This window comes from Apodemus sylvaticus, chromosome 9 (assembly GCF_947179515.1).
Source record: "Apodemus sylvaticus chromosome 9, mApoSyl1.1, whole genome shotgun sequence".
Taxonomy (NCBI): Eukaryota; Metazoa; Chordata; class Mammalia; order Rodentia; family Muridae; genus Apodemus; species Apodemus sylvaticus.
In genome coordinates this window covers 106,994,126-107,015,852 of record NC_067480.1, presented here as the reverse complement: position 1 = coordinate 107,015,852, position 21,727 = coordinate 106,994,126, and the positions used below count along the sequence as shown (strand labels likewise).

At 50.5% G+C, this 21,727-nt stretch overlaps 1 protein-coding gene across 10 annotated transcripts in view; it reads right to left on the bottom strand.

The window, feature by feature from the left end:
- Nucleotides 1-21,727, bottom strand: part of Inpp4a (inositol polyphosphate-4-phosphatase type I A) — a 114,492-nt gene that overhangs the window by 21,099 nt on the left and 71,666 nt on the right. For 5 of the 10 annotated variants that reach the window (XM_052193012.1, XM_052193010.1, XM_052193014.1 and 2 more), the window contains 13 exons: nt 21,492-21,608; nt 21,149-21,228; nt 20,781-20,892; nt 19,908-19,998; nt 19,360-19,507; nt 18,649-18,779; nt 16,560-16,664; nt 15,972-16,080; nt 10,488-10,671; nt 9,229-9,447; nt 8,181-8,436; nt 4,720-4,752; nt 508-680 (listed from right to left, as the gene is read on the bottom strand). In XM_052193012.1, coding sequence (XP_052048972.1) covers nt 508-680; nt 4,720-4,752; nt 8,181-8,436; nt 9,229-9,447; nt 10,488-10,671; nt 15,972-16,080; nt 16,560-16,664; nt 18,649-18,779; nt 19,360-19,507; nt 19,908-19,998; nt 20,781-20,892; nt 21,149-21,228; nt 21,492-21,608 — 1,758 coding nt within the window. The remainder of the gene's footprint in view (nt 1-507; nt 681-4,719; nt 4,753-8,180; nt 8,437-9,228; nt 9,448-10,487; nt 10,672-15,971; nt 16,081-16,559; nt 16,665-18,648; nt 18,780-19,359; nt 19,508-19,907; nt 19,999-20,780; nt 20,893-21,148; nt 21,229-21,491; nt 21,609-21,727) is intronic. The other 5 variants (XM_052193018.1, XM_052193015.1, XM_052193019.1 and 2 more) reach the window with 3 other exon arrangements.

The following is a 21,727-nucleotide window of genomic DNA, read 5'->3' as shown; positions in this document are numbered from 1 at the left end:
TGCGGAGGAACACAGGTGATGGCGTGAAGAGCGGGCCTTCGCTCCCGGCCCTAGGCCCCGTGTCTACTAAGGGACATCAACAATGTCTTATCCCTCAGGGAGGGCTGAGGCCTGGGGATCCAGGGATGTTCTGGCTCTAAGACTACAGTAATCCAAGGCTACCAGAGGTAATAATAAACAACACAGGCTTGGGCGCCTGCTCTTTCAACTGCACTGACCAGTCTATGTGGCTCTCAGTGACATTCCTTGTACAGAAAAGGAAAAAGGTGGCAAAGAGATAAAGGCACTTGCCACTGTCCCACTCGGTGCTGGGCAATCCAGTCAGAGCAGGCACCTCAGCTCATCAGTGAGGCGGGCTCCTTTCTGCACCTCTTTAAGTAAACTTGAAAGCAACAGGTGAAGGAAACATGGACACCTGCTCTTTTCACAAGCGGAGGGGAAGGGCAGAGCTCCCTGAACCCAACTTCTCTAAGGTAGGAGGTACATATGTGTCCTCTGGGGCCTTACGGTTTGGCAGAAGACGACGTCACGGCGATACTGCAGGCTGAGGTATGAGGCGATGGTGGGGGCACTGTCCTGCATGAGCAGGAAGACCATGGCCGCCTTAGCCTTGTCACTCATCATGGCCACACAGTCTGTGAGGGTGGTCAGCAGAGGGTAAAGGGCCTCGCTCCACTCACCTGCACATGAGCGAGAGGCTTGTTAGCATTCGGAAGACAGGCTTCAAGAAGCAGGCTCTGCAAAGCAGCATACCACCTGCCCTAACCACTGCCCCACCCTTCCTTCTGTACCCCAGCCCCTCTATGCCTCCTGACACTGCTATCCCCACCACATGGCCTGGAAAAACAGAACTGAGTCTTGCCCAGAGCCAATGCTGCTCCGTCCATCCATCCATCCGTCCGTCGGTCCATCCGTCTGTCCTCTACCTGAGTTAGTCTGGTGCCGCCCACACACAGCACTTACCACTCACCCTACAGCTACTAGAAACCCTTCCCAATATGCCAAACTAGAAAGAAGTTCCTGCAGGTCATGGCAGGGCCAGAAACAGATCCCATGTGCAAGAGGACAACCTTCTTCTTCAGTGCAGTACGTGGCCCCTGCAGTCCATAGGAAGGCCCGCAGCGGGGTGTCTGCCACGGCCCTTCCTCCTACCCACTGCCCTCAACCCCCAGGCCCTGCTTGTTATCAACTATGTCCAGCTCAGCTCTTTCAGAGATGGACAGAAGCTCCAACCCTGAACCTAAATAACCCTTTAAAAAGAAAGCACCAGAGGGGAGGAGCAGTGGGAGGGACAGCTTTGGTTCTGCTTTTGTTTCCTTCCTTCTTGGGGGACATCAAGGAGAGAAGACATGGCAAGTCCAAAAATAGGCATCAGCACGTCCCTACTGGGGAAGCATCACTCCAAACAGCTCACGGCAGTGAACATCCCGAGGGATAGCATGCTGCAGACCAGCGACTACACTGCCTGACAGTCTGAGGGCAGGAAGAGAAGGGAGCCTAGCTCGCTCCTCTGCCGTCTGGCTAGCACTTGAGCTCCCCGCATGCGTGGAGGAACTTGCCCACACTCAGCGGCTAGCCTCAGTACACAGAGCAGTCCAGGGTTGGAAGTGATCTAACTGGATATGCCGGCACACTACATGTGGACAAGGGTTATGTCTGTAATGGGGAAAAGAGCAGGCTTAAATTTAGAATCTAAGGCAGAAAGGTCTTAGCAAATATGACACAGTGACGAAGAACACTGGACTGAGAAGTGGAAAATATGAGTTGCAGGCCTGGCTGCTGTGCAGTGGCAGACACAGGCCAGGCCCTGACCCTCAGCCACACAAAACCTTATTGGGGAAATGAGAGAGACAATACCAAGATAGATGCCTAGACCACACTCTCCCTGTGAACTCCTCAGGCACCAGGTGTCCAGCTTCTTTGAAGAACTCTAAGATTCTGCCAGAAATGGCCAATGAAAACCAGGGGGTAGAGCACGTTGTTGGGGAAAGGTAAAGTCAGTGGATCTGCTTCGTAGCTGGGTATGGTAATGCATATCTGTAATCCCAGGGCCCGGGAGATGAGGCAGGAGGGTAACAAGCTCAAGGCTAGCCTGAGCTACATACCAATAGCCAATCTCAAAAACTAAAAGCACCCTAGTACCCTCTACCCTCCAAACCATGCTCTTCAGTAAGCACTGCAGTGTTCACGTCAAATGCGGCCATGTTCACTCTGCTTTTCCAATCATTACATTTTATACAATAACCATGGTTATTTTAACCGAAAAATAAGCAGCACAGACAAGTTGTTTTGTTTAGCTAAGCCAAGCTTCCTCATACAACTTTTTAACTTTAACTACTCTTTTTCAAAAATGAAATTCATATAACAATGAATTAGTCACTAAACTAGAAAGAGTCTAGAAGAAATGGCTAAAGGGCACTCAGTACCTGTCTCGGAAAATGGGTGGTTTGAACTTACAAGAGGGTGAGCCAGCATCCTCCCAGGTAGCCTCCGGCAAGGCTGGATGGCCAGAGTCCATTGCCAGCATTTCTTACACCTTCCCGTCTGACTCACAGAGAGGACGTGGGCTCGGAGGCTGAGAGCCATCCCAAGGCAAACAGAAGGACATCTGTGCACATCCGCCTGACTCTCAGAGACATTATCTTTACTAGTCAGCCTGTTTCTGCTGAGGAGACAGCAGGAGATAGGGGTGCTATGTGTTTTATGCATGAGTAGAAACACGTTAAGACAATTCCAAACCAAACTGACTTCAGTGGCAGCACACGGCACTGACCCGGGCGGAGCTGGCTGGGAGGCTGGAGCTGGTGAAGGGTTTTCAATGTGTTACCTCAAAAGGAAAGATGGTGATGGCTATGACTTTTATATCATTTTACTGTTGAGTCAGGTCAGCTGAGCAATGTCCCACGTGCTGCAGCTGTCCCACTTCTGGGGTACACTCCTCAGCTACCTGCTACCTGGTGACAGCTGCTGCCCGAGCCCATGGCCCACACCACCTCAGGTAGCAGCTTTAAGTGCTCTCTCTGTCTACAGGCTGCTTTTTGTAAATTAACCCATTAGTATGAACAAGGAATGGGAAGCAGTGTATCTGCATGTTTGTACAGTGTAGGTGTGACCATCCATGTGTGCAAGGGTAGGGAGCAGAAGCTGACGTCCAGCATTCTCGCTATCATCCCCTCCTTACTCTCCCCGTGTGCCCAGTGCACACTACCTGCCAGCCAGTGAGCTGGGCCAGCCCGTCTCTACCTTCCTCCCCAGTGTCGGGCTCACAGGCATGCTCTGCCACTCCTGGCTTTTTACCTGGGTGCGGGGGATCTGAAGTCAGATCCTCCTGAGTACACAGTGAGCACTTTACTCCCATCAAAGAATCGATGTCTCCAACCTCTGGACTGTGTGTGTTTAATACAGATTAAATATGCAGTACAGGACTCCTGGCAGGGAATCATTTCTACCATCAATTGTGGAAAAGCTGCCAGTACTTCCCAAGAGGAAGAAGAGTCCTATAAACCAGGCATCTTCTGAGTGCTGACAGAAACCAGAGTGGAAAAGAAGCCTGAACGCCCATCACAGTCTCGCAGGCCACCTCTGTGGCTCAGACTGCTGGCCGTGGTCCCAGACTGCCACATCACTGAGGCTCTGGGAAAGCCAGACACCAGGCGAGCGAAGAGCAGGGTTAGCTGTGCATCCACTAAGGTTCGGTGGCTCTGAGGCTCCTCCATGACACCAGGACCTAAGACCCACTCAATCCACTACAATGATGTTTGGAGAATGGGGACCAGGAAGCGAACCGGGAGGCGTGATGAGCCTGGTCAGACACTGGCTTAGTGCACGCTGTGCGTGGACTCATGGCACTGTGCCAGTGGACAGAAATGGCTCCGTAAGTCCTGTGCCCATAACCTGCTGTACTCTAGATGTGACACAGTTGTGTCTTACCATCTTATACCGACTCAGAAAGATGCAATCATTGGTATGATCATGTAGCTGATTTTTTTAGAGTGAAAATCTGTTTGGGGAGAGAGGCACATGCACACTGTGAGAAAACCACAAGCTGTGTATATAGGAAGCTTGTCAGGAACTAGATCAGGGTGTGCTGCACCCTACAGTAGTCTCTATAGGCCAGAAGAGCCAGAGTCTCTGCAGCACTACCTGAAAACAGGTGACACACAACATTTGTTACAATGCAGGCTGTGGCCAGGATTTAGCTCAAGAACGAAGTTCGCAAACCTCTGAGGTAGAATCAAGGGCCTTAGGATCTCCAGGGAAATGTAGCTGAAAAATTTCATATTTAACAGTAATCCCAACTATGGCCCATATCAATGTCTGATAAGAATTTGAAAGTTGTGTCACATGCAGAAGCTGACAGGAAGCTGTACCACTATATTCCCAGTAGACACAAATCATCCAGTTGTGCCTTCAGGAGCTACGTGTGGGAGTCCAGGTGAGTGTACAAGGAATATCTACAAACATGTAGCTTTCTAAATCAGATCACCCACCACAGGAAGCCCAGTGCACTCAGAAATAAACAAAATGCAAAGGTCTCAGGGCACAGAGAGAAAACAGTGTGTTTGGTGGCCATTTCAGGTTATCCCCCAGTCCCACGTCAAAACAAAGTTAGTACTGAAACATTCCCCTGACTATACAAACAGCCTTTGATAATCGAGCCACACGCACTACCTGAGCATTTATAGGATGGCAGCAGAGCCTTGAGCGCAAAGCACGTACCTGGGCTTGACTCTTCAGGAGGGGGGCTGCAATCTGCACAGAAATGGAGGGCAACAGGGATGATTAAGGAGAAGCACAGAGTCAAACACAGCAGCTCGGTCTCAGAGCCACCGCGTCAGCAGCTTGTAGCAAGGCGGTTCAGCACATGGACAAGAGGCTGGGGCTCAGGCCTCTTACCCAGTTCCCCAAGGGCATGCCTGCTGCTGGGAGCAACTGAGTCCTCTCAGTGGTGAACAAGTTATTCACCAGAGTCAATATCCATGTTGCTAACACTTCAACATAAAATGTTCTTCAAGATGAGTGAGCCGACACACACAATGTCACAGAGGCCACGCTGACAGCACACACGATGCCAGATGCCACACTGATGGTGATGCAGAGATGGAGCTGCATGCCAGCTTACAACACCAGTGAGAGAAACTGACCAACCAAGCATGCATGCCAACTGTGGAGCCCACTGCCTGCCTGACTGCGGAATCCAGAGCTCAAGATCTACTGCTGAACTCTACACTGTTAAGACCCAATGATAAAAGCCAATATACCGGAAAAACCTTCAAAAATGCAACTAACACTCCTCCATCCAGGCTGTCCCTCCATCCAGGCTGTCCCGCTATCCAGGCTGTCCCTGCATCCAGGCTGTCCCTGCATCCAGGCTGTCCCTCCATCCAGGCTGTCCCTCCATCCAGGCTGTCCCTCCATCCAGGCTGTCCCTGCATCCAGGCTGTCCCTCCATCCAGGCTGTCCCTCCATCCAGGCTGTCCCTCCATCCAGGCTGTCCCTGCATCCAGGCTGTCCCTGCATCCAGGCTGTCCCTGCATCCAGGCTGTCCCTCCATCCAGGCTGTCCCTGCATCCAGGCTGTCCCTGCAGGCAAGCTGTCCCTGCAGGCAGGCTGTCCCTCCATCCAGGCTGTCAAGGACTTCAAAGAGTACCCATTTTGATTCTAGTTTGCTTTTGCTGAGCCTTATTAGGAAGTGCTCATTTCAATTCCACATTTCCCTTTAAAATGCTAAAATTCCTAGTTAAATGGAATCTGAGAAAAACAGCTTGAAAAGGCATCAGAGGAGTAGATTTGTATCTCCTTTTGTGTGTGAACTTCAGTTAGGAAGCTGTCTGCAGGAAACTGAAATGAGGTGGCTTTGGACTCCCAAGGGTGGACAGAGAGAGTTCAGCAGGCTATGGGGAGGGGTGAGTTAGGGTCCTTTCTCTATGTTGAGACGTGACTCGTGAAGCTCACAGGAGGGAAAGGAAACATAAAGCCTTTGAAAGCTGAAGAGCCCGGGGTTGGTGGGCGGAGCTCAGACTCTGAGACCACCAGCTGACAGGACCCTATGGGTGTGAAACAGTGTAGTCAGCACTTCTTAAGCCTCTATCTGGCTAATGAGATATCCCAAGCCTGGAAAAACTGCATGCTTTTATTAGCTGTTTGTCTTCACCTCTCTGTAACCTCTACTTCTGGACTACGAATGAGGAGGAAAGTATAGGGGCCTTGTGAGTGCCTGCGGTGATCTCAAACAGCAGGGTGGGATCATTCCTGTGAGAGTTAACTCTGACATCTTTTCGACCCAAGGCGAGAAATGAGGTTCCTCTGGCAATCTCAGCTCAGTGGCTCCCCAACTGCTCGAAAGTCATGGAGTTCTTTGAGATCTGATGACCACTATGAACTCTCTCCCCATTCACTTACAAGTTTCAGCATGTAGTCTCAGGGTTATGTGAGGCTTGGGGTGTATCTATAGATCCCATCTTAACAATTCAGTAGGTAATCTTAGGGTTACATGAGGATGGGGTTGTACATCTTGGGTTAACAATTCAGCAATTGAGAAAATATTCTTACCAGACTAACTTGTCAGCAAGCCTGTAGTGCATTTTCTTAATTAGTGAGTGATGTGGGAGGGCCCAGACTACTGTGGTTGGTGCCACCCTAGAGCAGGTAGTCCTGGGAAGGTATATAAGAAAGCAGGCTGAGCCGGCCAGTAAGGAGTGCTCCTCTGTGGCCTTGTACCTGTTTCTGCCTCCAGGTTCTTGTCTTCAGTTCCCACCATGACTTTTCTGGCTGATGGGCTGTGAGCTGAAATAACCCTGTCCTCCTCAGATTCCTTTTGGTCATGTTGTTTTGTCACCACCATAGAAACCTTAACTGGGACAAGCACCCTGGACACAGTCACAAAAGATGAACAGCCTTATCTCATAACATACTAGCTCCTAAATTTTAAAATACCTAACCATTTTCCTCTGTATCTGCAGAAAATACTTGAAGTTATAAAAACATCATATATATATATATATATATATATATGAAGATATATATATATATCTTCATTCCTAAGTAGCCGCATTCATTTGTGGTAGGCCAGTGATCTACCACCTAACTACATCCCTAGACCTACACAAGTTTCTATTAAATAGAAGTAAGTAATGAACTTTGAGAAAAAAATTAAACAACAAGAAGATGAGAACAAAGCAAAGGCAAACAAGTCCCATGAGTCTGTCACAGGCTTGGGAAGGTGACAGCTATCACTCTGCTCCCCGAGATGAAAAGTAGGTGACGTGGACATTGCAGACAGATGAGAGGCAAAGGACATGTCACACATGAGATTTCTCAGGAGACTGATGAAGTCACGTGACTGCACTCGATGCTCGGTGTCTGAGAATCCCTCATCACACAAAGCCCGGCCTGCACACTTTGGCTGGACTTAGCGTGATGCTCCTCCCCATGGACAGGAGAGGGAGGCAGGAGCTGGGTGCTGAGCCAGGGCTCAGACGACTTGACCCAAGTGTTCTCTGGCTCTTATAGGAGAGGGAGAGAGGCACCATAGAGGAGGGCCAGGCAGCCATTCGTCTTAGACGCATGGGTCCTCAGCATTCGGGCTGCTCTGAGGCCCGTGTTCACCATGCCCTGTCCTTTCTGAAGTATGCTGTTGTGTGGTGCTGCTCTGTACCCCCACTAAGGGTGGGTATCAAACCAGTCAGTCTAGCGTATGTGCCATCTGACTGAGTTACACGACGACGACAGGCATGCGCCATGCCTCTGCTGGGAAGGGTGTGCCAGCCAATGAGAGCCCGTGGGGCTGCGAGCACCCTCATCCAGCAGAGTTCCTACAGAGCCTGGTTTTTAAACCAGGCTACCCATCCCAACACAATGCAAGTAACACCACAGAGGCATCTGCACCAGCCCCCATCAGCTTCTCAGGTCGGCTTACAAACCTGAGATTTCCCACCATGGCACTGTAGCCCAGGAGGGCGCCATCTACCTGCCCATGGTGGTGATGCAGATTCAGTCGGCTCCAGTTGCATGGGAAGACAGGAGCCCCCAGCCTGCCTATGTGCTGTACATCCGTGGACCCCAGCCCTGCGCTACCTGCCGGCCCTCCCTGCAGTCTGCACTGGAGAGGCACACATGGAGTCAGACACAGACACACGGAGGTGAGGCTGCGAGGGAAGCGTGGATGGATGCATACGCACGTGTGCTTGAGTGAGGATGGCATGCAGCAGTGGGCATGGAGGAGGGGCATGTCGAGGAGGGGGCGTCACAGAAGGGCTCCTCCGGCCTGATCCAGTAGGCTTGGCTGTCGCGGTTACCTTTCTTGCTGGAGCAGGTGCTTGAAGAGGGGAAGACGTCGTCGCAACCCTCCCCGTGCAGACGCTCCTTCTGCAGCAGCTTGTCCACCCGCTGGATGATGCACTCCAAGCTCTTGTCGACATTCAGCCACACCTTCTCCTTCAAACCAACAAGACTGTTGGGGTCAGCCCGAGCAACAGAAGACCAACGGCAGAACACAGCCTACAGTCCCAGAATGACGCCCAAGTGGCCTTCAAGTCAGATCTGCCTGTGGTCACCGACTGAAAGCCTGGCAGACATCCTCTGCCAACTGGGGAAGACAGATGGCCTTCCGACAGGCCTCACCTGAGGCCACCGGGCACTAAGAGGGCACTAAGAGCTCAGCCCCGCCTCCTCCACTGCGGGCTACCTACAACCATCACAAAGGCTGAGGTTTCCTTCTGATGAACAGTAATGGAAACAGCTGGATAGGGGGTGGGGCCTGAAGGAAGAGAGGGCAGGTTGGGAGGAGTTGCTGAAACCCACACAGATCACAGGCTGCCAATGAATAATTCAGTGTTTCCCAGGATGCCTCTGAGAGGTAGCCCCAACAAAGAGGTTGTAGGATGTGACCCTTTCTAAAGAGACAAGGATCCAGCTCTGGGCCCATACTGGAACCATTAAGTGACATGACGTCAGGGGCAGGGGCAGCCTGGGCACCTGAGCCTCTGCATTCAAACAACAAAGAGTCCTAAAGGAAGAGCAGGGGGCTTAGTAAGGGGAGAGGCCTGGCTCCCAGCAAAATCATGTACAGTTTACACATATTATGGTCTGAAACAGTCAACCTGTCACCATCAGTGGCCCAGAGCCACCTGGGAAGCAGACCTGGTGCTAGCTATCTAAGGAGCTGGCACTCTGCGAGGGAAGTTCTATAGTTCAGCAGCAGGACTCCAGGCAGGGCCGCAGACTCACCCACTCTTCTTCATGCCAGTCCACCTGCAGGGAAGACCGGCTGCTCCTCCCTGCCCACCTGGCCATGAGGGTGTCCTGGTCATTCCGCAGCATCACCTGCTCCTCCTCAGCCGAGGTAGGGGAGGCCTTGGAAGCGATGTAGTCGGGCCGGGCTGCATTCAGCCCATGGATGGAGTTGGCCAGCAGCTTACAGTCACAGACAGTCACCAACTGCCGAGTCTGCAGGTTCACACAAACCAGGCTGCTAAGTGTGCTCTCTTACAGAAGGAGAGAGGCGAAGGCTAAGGTCCCCACCCATCCTGTTCCATGTGGCCTGCTAGGAGAGTATTCTTAAGGGTATCCAAATACAAAGGCAACATGGGACAATCTCGAAACTAACTTTCCTGCAACACTAGAGGACATGGGGTCTACTTGGGACCTGCTTATCTTATACGGGGTCAAGGAAGATTTAGGGGGGCTGAAGAACCCTCTCTGACATTTCCTGGCTCTGCTTGCCTTTGACCCGCCATCTCTGGAGAAAAGGGCTCGCTTCCAGCCGCTTCGGCATGGCGCGCTTGTCTCAACTGTTAGAGCAATCGTTATGCAGCAGCCCTGAAGGCCAGGCCCCTGGCCTCACAGCTCTCTCCCCATGGCGCCTGCAGCAGGAGCTCTGCTGTTCCAGCTTTACTGCCGACAACTATCGCTTCCTTTCCCTGTGGCCCTGGTCTGTGGGGACTCATGTGAAGGATGTAACACATTCTGAGCAGGAACTGCAGCACCCAGCAGCAAGACAGGTGTGGGTGGAGGGGTGTGATGCAGAGGTGTCTGAGGGAAAGAGTGAGCGCCCGCATCAGAGGTGGCACAGCACTCCCAGGAGGCAGACATGGTCATGTCATTTTTAAGTCAGGATTGAGTTATGGTTAAAGAGAACTTTTAAAATTAATTATATATAGGCCAATAAGGTTTTATTGCTCGTTTCTTATGACTGAATAATTGCTCTATAGGGGTTGAGTAAGATGGCACTAAGGAAGCTGTAGTCTATATAAGTCCCAGGAAATGAATGCAAATTTACTTGCTGGAAGACACATGAACTTGTTGGCCTGAAGCTACAACCAGGGCTTTTACCACAGGCAAGTCACAGACCTGTAACTTTGTGGATTTAAAAGAAAAGCCTTTAAGGGCTCCATAATGCCACTCTCCATACAGCTCTGGGTGCTCTAGTAGCTTCTAGAAACCGAAGAGACCGCTCCACCCACATGCAGCTGGGCAGCCCCTCCTACCTTGTCTGCCAAGATGGCGAGAGTCCTCTCAAGGCCAGTGGCAGACCTGTCCTTCGCAGCCCTTGAGAGCCGTTCTGCGTAGTAGCTAACTTGGGTTTTCAGGGTGTTGATCTGGGCGATGATCTCCTTGGCTCGGATGATGTCCTGTGGTATGTAGATTACGGACTGGCAGCTAGAAGATGTACTAAAAGGAACAACAGGTCCTAAGGGGCTCTCCAAAGCATCTAATCCACCCACAACTATCCCTAAAATAGAGGTGTTTTCTTGTGAAGTTTAGTCACTGATGGGCAAAGGTCAATCTTAGAAGATCTTTTTTATCTAAAAGAAGGATAAAATGTATATAAGACTAAGACTTTTATGTGTACTTGTACCTGTATGTGTCTTTATATTTACTACATATATATAAATGTGTGTAAATACCTTAGAATATCACTATAATAATTGCCCAATGCTGGGATCATACTGAGGAACTTCATCCAGTAACTTATAATCAGTCCTTCAGATCTGGGATCTGCTTACATCCAAAGGGATCAATTACCATAGTCTAATAGATATTAATTCACACATATGTATATTAAATTATATATATATGTATATATATATATATATATAATATGCATATACTTATAATATATATAAAACACCTAAAGTTTGCTTCTCCATTTGACCAACAGGGCCCAGTTTGCTTCTCCATTTGGCCAACAGGGCCTTCAGACTTCCTGTGAGCAGCCTCACATTGTCCTCGCACATATTAACCAGTGCAAGTTCCCCACAGCGGGTGCCTTTTTCTCTCCTGTTTTAGGACTTCCTTATGCTGACAACACTACATTAGAGAAAGCTGAGGCTGAGCCAGCTAGAGGTAGGTCCAACAACTCAACACCTCTGAAACTGTAGCCCCTCCTCCTTCCTACCTCCTCACCACTGGGAAGCACTGTGGATGTGTCTGGGAACCAGAGGGCAAAGGGCCAGTCCAGCTGCTGCCCAGGTAATCAGGAACCTGTGAGGGCAATTCCATATGCCCTGGCTACACAGGTGGGTCAGCATGTGTGGCCATCTGAGGCGGCAATGATATGCTTATGTCTCTTAGCTAAGGTCCCAATCAATCAAACATTATAAAGTTGGTTTTGAGACCATCTGAGGATACTTGAGAAAATATGGAGACAGGAAAGTCACCTATGCAGACATGGTGATTGTGGGATGTGAGGATAAGAGAGGGAATGCTCTCCCTTCTGAAATGAAGGACTGGCCTTGAGTTCCAGGAGGAGGGGCACCATGGAGAGCCGAGGGTGACTCTCATCACACCCTACCTCACTTGCTGGAGATTAGAGTCACCCGAGACCTTTCCAGGGAGGCCCAGAAGCAAGTGAGGAAGAAAACACCACTACCCTTTGTCTTTCTGGACTACAGGGCAAACATGCAAACACCACAAACCAAGCTGCCCCAGAGAGAAGCACCACCACCACAAGCCCACACCACATCGGACACGATGGATCTGCAGAAGCCCATGCAGCAGATGGCAACCGACCTGGGCAGCACAAGCATCATTCCACAGGGCAGCCTGCAGGAGCTACTTTCCAATCTGCAAGCGCTCTCCCAAATGAATAGCTGTCCCTTGAACAATCGGGTCTTGGAAATACATTTCAAAGAAGAATTAAAAAGCAGAATCTGTTCTTTCTGGTCCTCAGCTTTGAGAGTCTACATGGACTATGTGCTGTGTGTAGGTCTACTGTTGCATATGCCCATGGCTGTGCGCAGTTACAGCAACATCCACAGGACTGACACATGGGCGTATGCTGTGAAAATGGCAGTACACGTTGGCAAGTTCAAAGAACTGCTCTTGGGGAGATCAAGAATATATACATGCATGGACTTAACTCCAAACTCAGGAGCCACACAAAGGTAATGCGGTGGGTGCAGAGGCCATGCTGCCGTGCAGTACACGGGCTTCTGTGGGAGGGGCCTCTCTGTTCTATTCATTGTCTGGGCTCCCAGCTCTTCCTACAACAGCTCAGGAGGCAATGGCCCATATGTGACGCTTGGGCTTCATATCAGACTTGCATCCAGGGTCTGCTGACCTAGCCCTCCTCACAGGAGGCCACGGGCTCAGCACAGAGCCACGTGAACATCTGAGTGGAAGGCCTAGCATGAACATGCTCTGGATACAGAGAGCAGACTGCCCCCTCACAGGCCCACCACCTCTAGCATAGGATCAAATCTTTTTGGGTGCCCCCTTCTCCCAAGCTGGAAAGTCCCCTGCTGTCTTAGGAGCTTTGTATCCTGGGAGAAGAGAGTGGAATCACAGGAGTAACCAAGCCCTTCCCGAGACATGGAAGTTCTAGAGTCTTCAGTTAAGATGGGCCCTTCAGACCTTCCCAGATAAGGCTCACACGAAGCCGTGGTTGAAAGAGGCAGTGGGGCCCTGGCTCTCCGTGCTCCACTGGCTGCTCATCCACCCCTCAGACCCTTTGGGTCTGACTCATCCTGCTGGGGAAGAGTGAACCTCCCTTCAGCAGCCGAGGAGGGAAAGGAGATAATATTTTGAGGGGATGGATCTAAAACACAGCTGTGGAGGAGGAAGGGAAAGAGCTTCCCCCCCAGATGCTGTCTTCCCTCCCTTGGGACTCCAGGGAAGGGACTTCTCAAGGGAAAGCCGGTGAGGCTTCCTCTTGGGTGTATTTGTGGGTCCTCAGACTTGCTACCATTGTATTTCTAACAGAGCCCTAGCATGTCAATAAGGGTCTAGTCCCAGTCCTAAAACCTCATGGGCCATTAGAGCAAAATAGCAGTATTTCCCATAGGGCCGTGAGGCCTGCTTCTGCTGAGCTGCTGGTTTCCCAGTCTGGGACTAATGAGGAGATCCTAGACAAACGTGGTAGCTTCTGGCTCCCATGTAATTCTCTGGAGGAAAAGGCCTTTCAGCTCTTGCTCTGCTACCTACTGGGAAAAACTGACCTTAACATCACCATCATTAAAATTAGCACAAATATAACTATTACAAAAATGTAAACTGGCTCCATCAGACAGAGGGAAAGTGAAAACTCAAAGGCCTCATGCTTCTTGTAAAGGAAGAGGGAACACAGATCTGCAATCCTGGCTAAGGACTGAGGCAGGAGAATTACAGAGAAAAGCCTTGGCTTCAGGATAAGTTCAAGGCCAGCATGGGGATACTTAACCAGTCCTGTCTCAAAAGGAAAAATGTTAAATGGCTGAGATGGAGCACAGGGATAAAGCTTTGCCTACCACATGTTGAAAACAAAAACATTTCCCAAACGGCCTTGGATGAACAAGGCACTCACTGTAGAAAGGTGTGTGCACTCAATGCTCCAGGGGGCTGATGTGACACCCTGGCACCTGGGGCCCTCAGTGGGCTCCTCTGCATCCTTCGAGGAGGCAAACTGGGCCCTGCTTCCACTGAGTGCTGTCAGGCTGGAAAGGAGGCTGCAGACTGCAGACTGCAGACTGGCTATTCATTATCAAAGAGCACTGCAGCTGGAAGGAAGAGCCCTGCTGACGGGGAGCCACGGCAGATGGGATGGAGCCACCCCAGATGAAGGACAGCACAGGCTTTCTCTACACAGGAGCAAGAATCACATACACTCTCTCCACAGACAGAAAACTCACCAACACTCCTCAAAACTGCTAAAGAAAAGAAAAAACAAACCAAACGAAGCATTAGCAATTGTTAGCAAATACCACAGGCAAAGCACAATTTAAAGGCTGACTGGGTTTTTTTTTTCCCTTCTAAACTCTTGGATGTAATCTGTTGAGGCAATGACTACAGGGATAAGCAAACTTCTGAGTCTAAACTGCTTACTCCCTGGAGTGAGTCTGCGGCCTGCGCTCCAGCCCTGGGGACAGCCCACTGGGGTGTCTGCGTGTGAAGGAAAGCTCCGAGAGCACAAATGCTGGGAAGGCGGCCTTGTGACATTACTGCTGCGTTAACAAAATCTGCGATGATATCTGAAAGACCAAAGAGGCATCGGGGAAAACAGCACTGAGGCTAAAATGTAAAGTTGACTGGTATCAAAGCTGCAACCGTTCAGGGACAAGGGACAGCCAGGTGGCCTCCTGACTGGTCACCTAGAACAAATGGACTTTTTCTGTCAGGGAGCCACGTCACCTCGCACACCCCCTTCCCACACACTAACTGATGGAGGATTTGCTCTTCTTCCTATTTTCTAGGATGCTGCGGGCGCCAACGGTGAGGAAAGCCTGAGCACAGGCTTGTCTGCTCCGCAAGAAAGAATCAGGCTGCCTGACAGACTCACTAAGATGTGAAACGGCAGTGCTGAGCCCAGCCTTTCCCTGCTTCTCCTCCCCATATCCAGGCTAGGTGACACACACTGGAGGGGCAAGCTCTCTGAGAATGTCCTTTCTTGCTCCCTGCTCTGTCTCTGGCACCACTGACATCAGTGCCACTCTGATCTGCCCTCCTGACTCCACAGGCTCCTCATGGGCCACTTGTCTAACTGTCCAGGTTCCTGACTCAGTGGTACAGAACCCTCGCTCTGGCCACAGCAGCAAAACCAGACATGAGCAATCAACACCTGCTTGTGCTAGGACCCTCCTTCACCTGCTTCTGCAGCCACCACCACCATGTGGGAGTCTCTGGACTCCATGGCCTGTGTGTCCTATCTCTGAAGCATTCTACTCTCAGATCAAGAGCACATATTGCTGAGCCTCCCAGGAACACTGGGTCTTATACCCGGGCCCTTGACAGCCCCTGTGCTAACCCACCTGCTGCCTTGGCCCTTCTGGGATCAGCGAGCTGCTCTGTTCTCTCTCCTCACCTTACACACATGCCTGCCCCACAGAGGCACAATCAGACTCCGAGCACAGTCTCCTTTCCAGTGCTTGCCTGCTGCACACTCTGCTCAAGGCCCTCACAAGGCTGTCACCCTGCTCATTTTTACACTCACTCTCTGATCACATTTACATTTTGCCAGGTGACATTCTGGATGATAGATATGCAAGGAATGCTCAACTGGGAGACCTTTCTGCACCCTGCCTCTCTGGCGGCTTCTTGCTCAGGACAGAATTGTACAACCCTTTCAGTAGTGAGGACACTTGCCACTGCTGTCCTTTAGGAAAGGACACAGAGGGTCGGGGGCTTTAGGAACTGTAGAAATGATTCTGCAAGTCCAGCCTCGTCAGTGGCCTTACAAGGCTGGTGCTCCACCAACTGACCAGAGACTTCAGAGGAAGCTGAGCTGGCAGGGCCTGCACACAGGCAGCTGTCTGAAGCAGCTCCCAGAGGCTGTGTGCAGCTCCCTGGCAAGCTGGACTAGTGGCCAGGAGCCTCACCACTCCCTCCCCTCAGCCACAAACACACACAGCAGCACAGGGTCCCTGAGGCAGCTCCTCCAGCCACGCAGAAGCAGATCAGATGGCTGGATGCTTTTGCAGTTCCGTTTGGATTCTCGTTTTAACTCACAAACATGGGACACAGCTGTACATGGACCACAGACACCCCACTTCACTTACTGCTTCTTGGCCTCTTCAAACTTGTGCAGCTTTTTTCGAAGACCTCCTGACTTAAAACCTTGGCAGTGTGCTGCTGGGGCTCCAATAGTGACGACATCGTAGTTCTGATCTGAGCGACAGAAAGCTTGCCTCCATTACTCTGGGGTCAGGCTGACCGACAAGCCAGCTATGGCAGCATGTGGGACCTATATGTGAACAGCCTCTGGCTCCCTAATCTTATATCCAGAGGCCACAAGAGGGCTTGCTGAACCTAGTACTAACTATTCAGTAAGAAAGCAGAAAGGCAGGGCCACCACCTGGGCTGCTGAATGCCCGCTTCCTCCCGTCTTGGGAAAGGGTCACTGAGCGGCAACCTCCTGCCATAAAAACAAACGGAAGCTGAAGAGATCTAAGGATGGGGTTTGGACTTTGTAACTGAAAATTTCAAAGGTCATTGGGTGATGGAGGATGGACGGAGGGAGGGAGGGAGGGAGGGACTCTTGCTGCCCAGCATATAGGAAAAATGGGCCAGATATAGGGCAACTCAAAGAGCAAGCATACAGAAAGAAGCAGATCACAGCCCAACACCAGGGTGAGAAAAGCAAGTACCTGAGCCTCCGTCGTCTTGAACGCGCATCCGCTGTATGTGCAGGTTCGTGGGAACAAATTCTAGCTTTTTATCTGCTTTCAAACTGCTTGCTTTAAAGGAAGGGCCTAAGAAGTCAAAGAAGAACGCAGAGCCATCAGCATGCACCATGCACCAGTGTGCAAGTGGAAAAGCACCAGAGGTGCGGCTGCAGGAAGCAGGCTGATCTCTACAGAGGCCATTCTGCAAGATTCTGGGTGCCATCCGGGACAGTAGGTTGGAGAATAGCTCACAGCCAGGGAACTGACTCTGAAAGCTCTCTGGTGAGTAGAGCCAGAGATAATCAGCTTTTAGAAGGCTAGAGGAGTGGTCAGACTACTCCTGTATCTCAGTTAAGAAAGACGTGCTACACAGATGTGATTGTAGGTGGTGTGTTACCACCACCACAGAAAGCCTGTGGACCATGTCAGAGACTGCCTGCCAGCTCCACAGACTGCTATCATCCCAGAGCCTCGAAACTGGCCTTCCTGGAACAGCACCTCTCAGTCTGAAATGAAGAGAAGGCCTGCCGTCACCTTGGGTCTGCCTCCACAGCAGTGCCTGCCCTCTCCAATCCATTTCAGTGAGCTCCCTCACACATGCTTGGGCCTAGAGAGGTCGGATGATGTAACCAACAGCCACAACCTCATTTCTAGAATCAAACTCCAGAGCTCAATGAGGTGAAAGTGACAATAGGAGAGCAGTAAGAAAGGAGGCACCAGCGGCTGTTGGACAAACAGCCACTGTGCTCTGCCACACTGTGACTCTCAGACCTGCAGTGTACCTGTCTTGGCCACGGTAAGAAATACAGCCAAGGCCTGTGTTTAGTTGAGAGTCTTGGAATAGCTGCATGCTCCCTACATTTGAAAAGCTCTATCCTGGAAAACTCTATCCTGAGTTCCACAGTTTCTCAGGAGCATGGGCTGGCATCTCAACCCCTCTCCTCAGGCAAATGCTGCCATCTTTCTAAGCAATGCACTGGGACTTGCTCAAGTTTGGACCAGTCCCACATACCAGCATCTTGCTAAGTTTACAAAAAAGTTCCTATATTGTCCATGAAAAATCACAGTAAGGGTTCATGATTTCCCTCAAACTGACAAAGCAGTATATAGAAGGAAAGAAACCAAGGGTAAAGACTACTTTGAAAGAAAAGAGTGGGGCTGGAGACATGGCTCAGTGGGTTAAGAACACTAGTTGTTCTTGCAGAGGTCCTAAGTTCAATTCCCAGCATCTAAGTGGTGACTCAGAACCATCTGTAATGGGATCTGATGCCCTCTTCTGCCATGCAGACATACAGAAAGACAGAGTACTCATATACATAAATAAAGCAAAAAGAAAAACAAGACAAACAAACAAAAAACAAAAAGAAAGGAGGGAAGGGAAGGAAGAAATATAATACCAAAAATAAATCTTTACAAAACAAATAAGTTAAAAGAAAAAAAAAGAGTACTTTCAAAGACTAAAACAATTAAACAAAAAATTTTATCCCATTTGGAATAGAAAGAAAATGGGTTAAAAAGAAATTGCATAGTTTGAAAATCAGTATCTTCATGAAGGGCGTTCTCCTAGCATGAACCAAGCACAGCCTGGGAAAAAGGAAAAAGAAGCAAGGAGAAAAAGAGTTGAGGTGTATAAACCTCACTTTCTCTTGAGTTTAAAATAGTGAGCGGAACTCAAACAACTTATACATTCGTTAAAAATGACATTGAATATTAAAACTAGGAAACTGCTTCGCTTCAGGCAAACGGTCCGTATCCTTTTGGTTTTCAGTGGTGTGAGGTGAAGATGAAGAACCCACACGGCCGGCCAAGGTCACCTGAGACTGCTGCACGTCAACCTCACTTCACAGGGGTTGTTTTAGGAGAGAACACCATAGAAAGACTTCTTGCAATTCACTGACTTATCGTTTCAATTGAGATCAGAAAACTCCAGAGTTGAAAGAATTCACACCTACATAAGAAACTATTTTAAACCCCACTCAAGCTAATCAGAGAGTCTGAGCATCCCAGGCCTTCAGTGCCTGGTTAGGAGTGTAGGAGACGCAAGAACCTGGGAAGGCAGGGCCACACCCACCTTTGTACTGATGGAGGTCAGTCAGATTCTCCTGGTAGGTGAGGATGATGGTCTGATACTGGGTGACAATCTGGCGCCGGAGGCTCTCCCAGCAAGGGGACAGCTCCCCCAACTCTTCCAACTCACATACTCTGCAAACAGAACACACACATGAAGCCACAGGGCTGGCTCACCTCCCTGCAGTTGGGACCAGGCCACAGTGTCACTGCCATCCTGCTGCCTACACTGGGTGTCACCCCTGCATGCAGTTGCACTAACACCTCAGCTGGCCCTAAAGGACCCACCCAAGGAAGGGGCCCTGGGAAGCAGTAACGCGCATGATGTTAACCACAATGCTGACTGAGGAAATGCTGTGCAGGTCACTGTCGAAGACAGATAGTTCCTTAGTCAGAACTGGGAAAATACGCCTCAGGATGAAAGCTTTGCTCTATGGGAGGAGGACCCTGCAGGGGTCTCACCTCTGTGGTTCCAGACAGGATGGATGAGAAGGAAAGAGAGAGAAAGAAGGGAAGATGGGCTGATATTAGCCAAGCCTCTGGGGCTTCAAGTGCAGCCCTGTGAAATTCTTGCCTGCCAAACTGAGACAGGAGCAAACTAAGGCTTCAGACGGCTGGGGCCATGGAGCCAGCAAGGGAGAGCCTGGGTCTGCACTCAGCCTGTCGGTGGTAGGCACGTGCTCAGGGCTGGTGAGTGTCCACACACTGGCCTCACCTGGCTGCATCTTCTTCCAGCAGTAGCTTCACAAACTGCCGAGGCACATGCAGGGAGAGGACGCTCTCTGCCATCTGCTCCAGGATCCGTAGGTGGTTGCCATCGGTGGTTGGGAAGCGGTACATGCGGCAGATGGCACCACCAAACACTGAGGTGGGAATGCAAGAAGACAGGCTGTGGGTGAATGGCTGCAGGCCACCTGCACTGTTCCTCCTTGGGCCTCAGTGATTCTACGGCCCTGTTTTCCCAAGAGAACCAATAAGCAAGCAAACCGCAACAAGAAGACAAAATCCACCTAAGACAAGCCCAGCCAAGCAGTGCCTGACACTCCTTCTGTCAGAAGATGGTAGTAACTCTGAACAGCAAGGAGCAGGGACAGGAGCACTGTCCGTCACTAAGGCCAATGTCAAACAAGACCGAAAAGGAGCCCTTCCTCAAGGGATTTCTGGCTCTGCATACTTCAGAAATTGATGAACAGCAGCAGATAGGTGCCAGTCAAAGTGGGTGGGAGTAAAGGGTGGCCGGTCACGTGAGAGGAAGCTGCTTACCCGCTTTCAGTAAGCTGTCTTTTCTCAAAGAAGCATATTTGGATCGGATTCCCAAGGCCTCGGTCAAGCTCTCGTCAACAGGCAGAACCATCTGATAAGAATTACAGAAAGGGACAAGAACGCTGGGTGTGGAGACTCCAGCGAGGCTGCATATTCGGGTCTGTGCATCACACACGCCCAGGCAGCTCAACTTGCCGGACTGGTCCACTGTGCACAGCTGCCCGGCACACACACCGATGTCTCCCCCACACTGCACAGACACACACTTTTCATCGAGTGTCTGTCTTCTGAATACTGCACCTTGGGAGTGTGGTACACGAAATGAAACAGAAGGGCACAGGCCACCTAAAACATCCTCAGTGCAAGTGCTCTGAGAATACTTTGGGCAAAATGAGGTATCATTTTACAGTGCTTCTTCGACAGTGCTGGTTCTTAAGTTAGACTTCTCATTTGGTAATTGTCTGGGTGAGAGACTCTGGGTCATGAGAAGGCAGGATACAAGGAGGGTGAAGGTGACTGGGAAAGTCTGTCACTAGCAGATGTGACAGAAGGCACTGGTCTCCATTACCTCTTTGCCCACACACACCTTCCCACTCTGCCCCACATACACTAGTAAAGATACTCTGTTCTCAGTCCTGTGCCACAGAAGTGACCAGTGTGGCTCAAGGAGCAGAGACCAGTTCCAGGCCAGCAATGCTTTGTATGTCAGAGTAGAAGCCCTTCCATTCCTCTTGGCATCACACCCAAGACAGTCCTGAGAGTCCCAGGGAAGGCAATGTCAAGCAGCAGGCCCAGCCCTTCACTGGGACAGATGTTCATGAAGACAATCAGAGCTCCCATGCCTCTGAGGGAGATGAAAGGGTGCCCACTCACCCTTCCATTGACAGTGTCCATAGACCGGGTAACCGGGGGCTGCTGGTCTGACTTCTCCTCCATCTGCCAGCCAATCACGGTTATGTTCCCGACTCGATCACTCTCTGCAGACCTGCAACAAGTATCATGCGAGCCTTGCCAAGCACTGGATTGGCTCAGCTGCTTTTCTTTTTAAGGCAAAGCTCAGCCATCCTGAGTCACCAGGGTCCTGGGAGCAGCAAGGAAGGTCGCATCCTGACAGGCCTTCTACACACCGAGAGGTCCACCTTACTCCCCTCAGCAGGCACCACTCCCTCCCACAGACAGTCCCTGGGAGGATGAAGGGACAAACCTTCAGACCCTTTCAAAGGAATAAAGCCAACACCAACCTCAGTGTCAGATGCAATCTGTGATGCCTGTCCTGGAGCAGATCTTTGACCACAAATGTTCCAGAGCCCAGTAAGTACATCTGGGGGAGACAGGAAGATCAGTCAAAGGACACTTGGCGTCCCTCTGACCCACGTCCCACAGCCCAGGGAAGTCGGCTGTTCCTATAACACCTCCAACCCACCCTCACCTCATGAACCCATGACAACAGATAGAAGAGAATTCCCAGAGACAGGTGTGTCTCCACATAGGTTAATTCATAAGCAGGGAGTGAACTCAATCCTGCTTGGACTGGAACACAACTCTAAGTGAAGGAGGCTGTTCCGTGACTGCGAGCTACTTAACTGTTCCCTGAGATCTGTCTTTGACATCATAGACAGACAGCTTGATCTGGGTCATCTGATTGATAAGGGAGTCTTGAAAGAAGGCAATGCTGCTTAGGAAGATAGGGTTGTTGGTTCCCTACAACAGAAAAAAAGAGCTGGATTTTATTTTAAGGAGTTGTTGATAACTGTCCTAACATTTTCAGAATAAGGAAATTAACATTTTTACTGTTTGTTCAACACAAATGCTAATAGCAG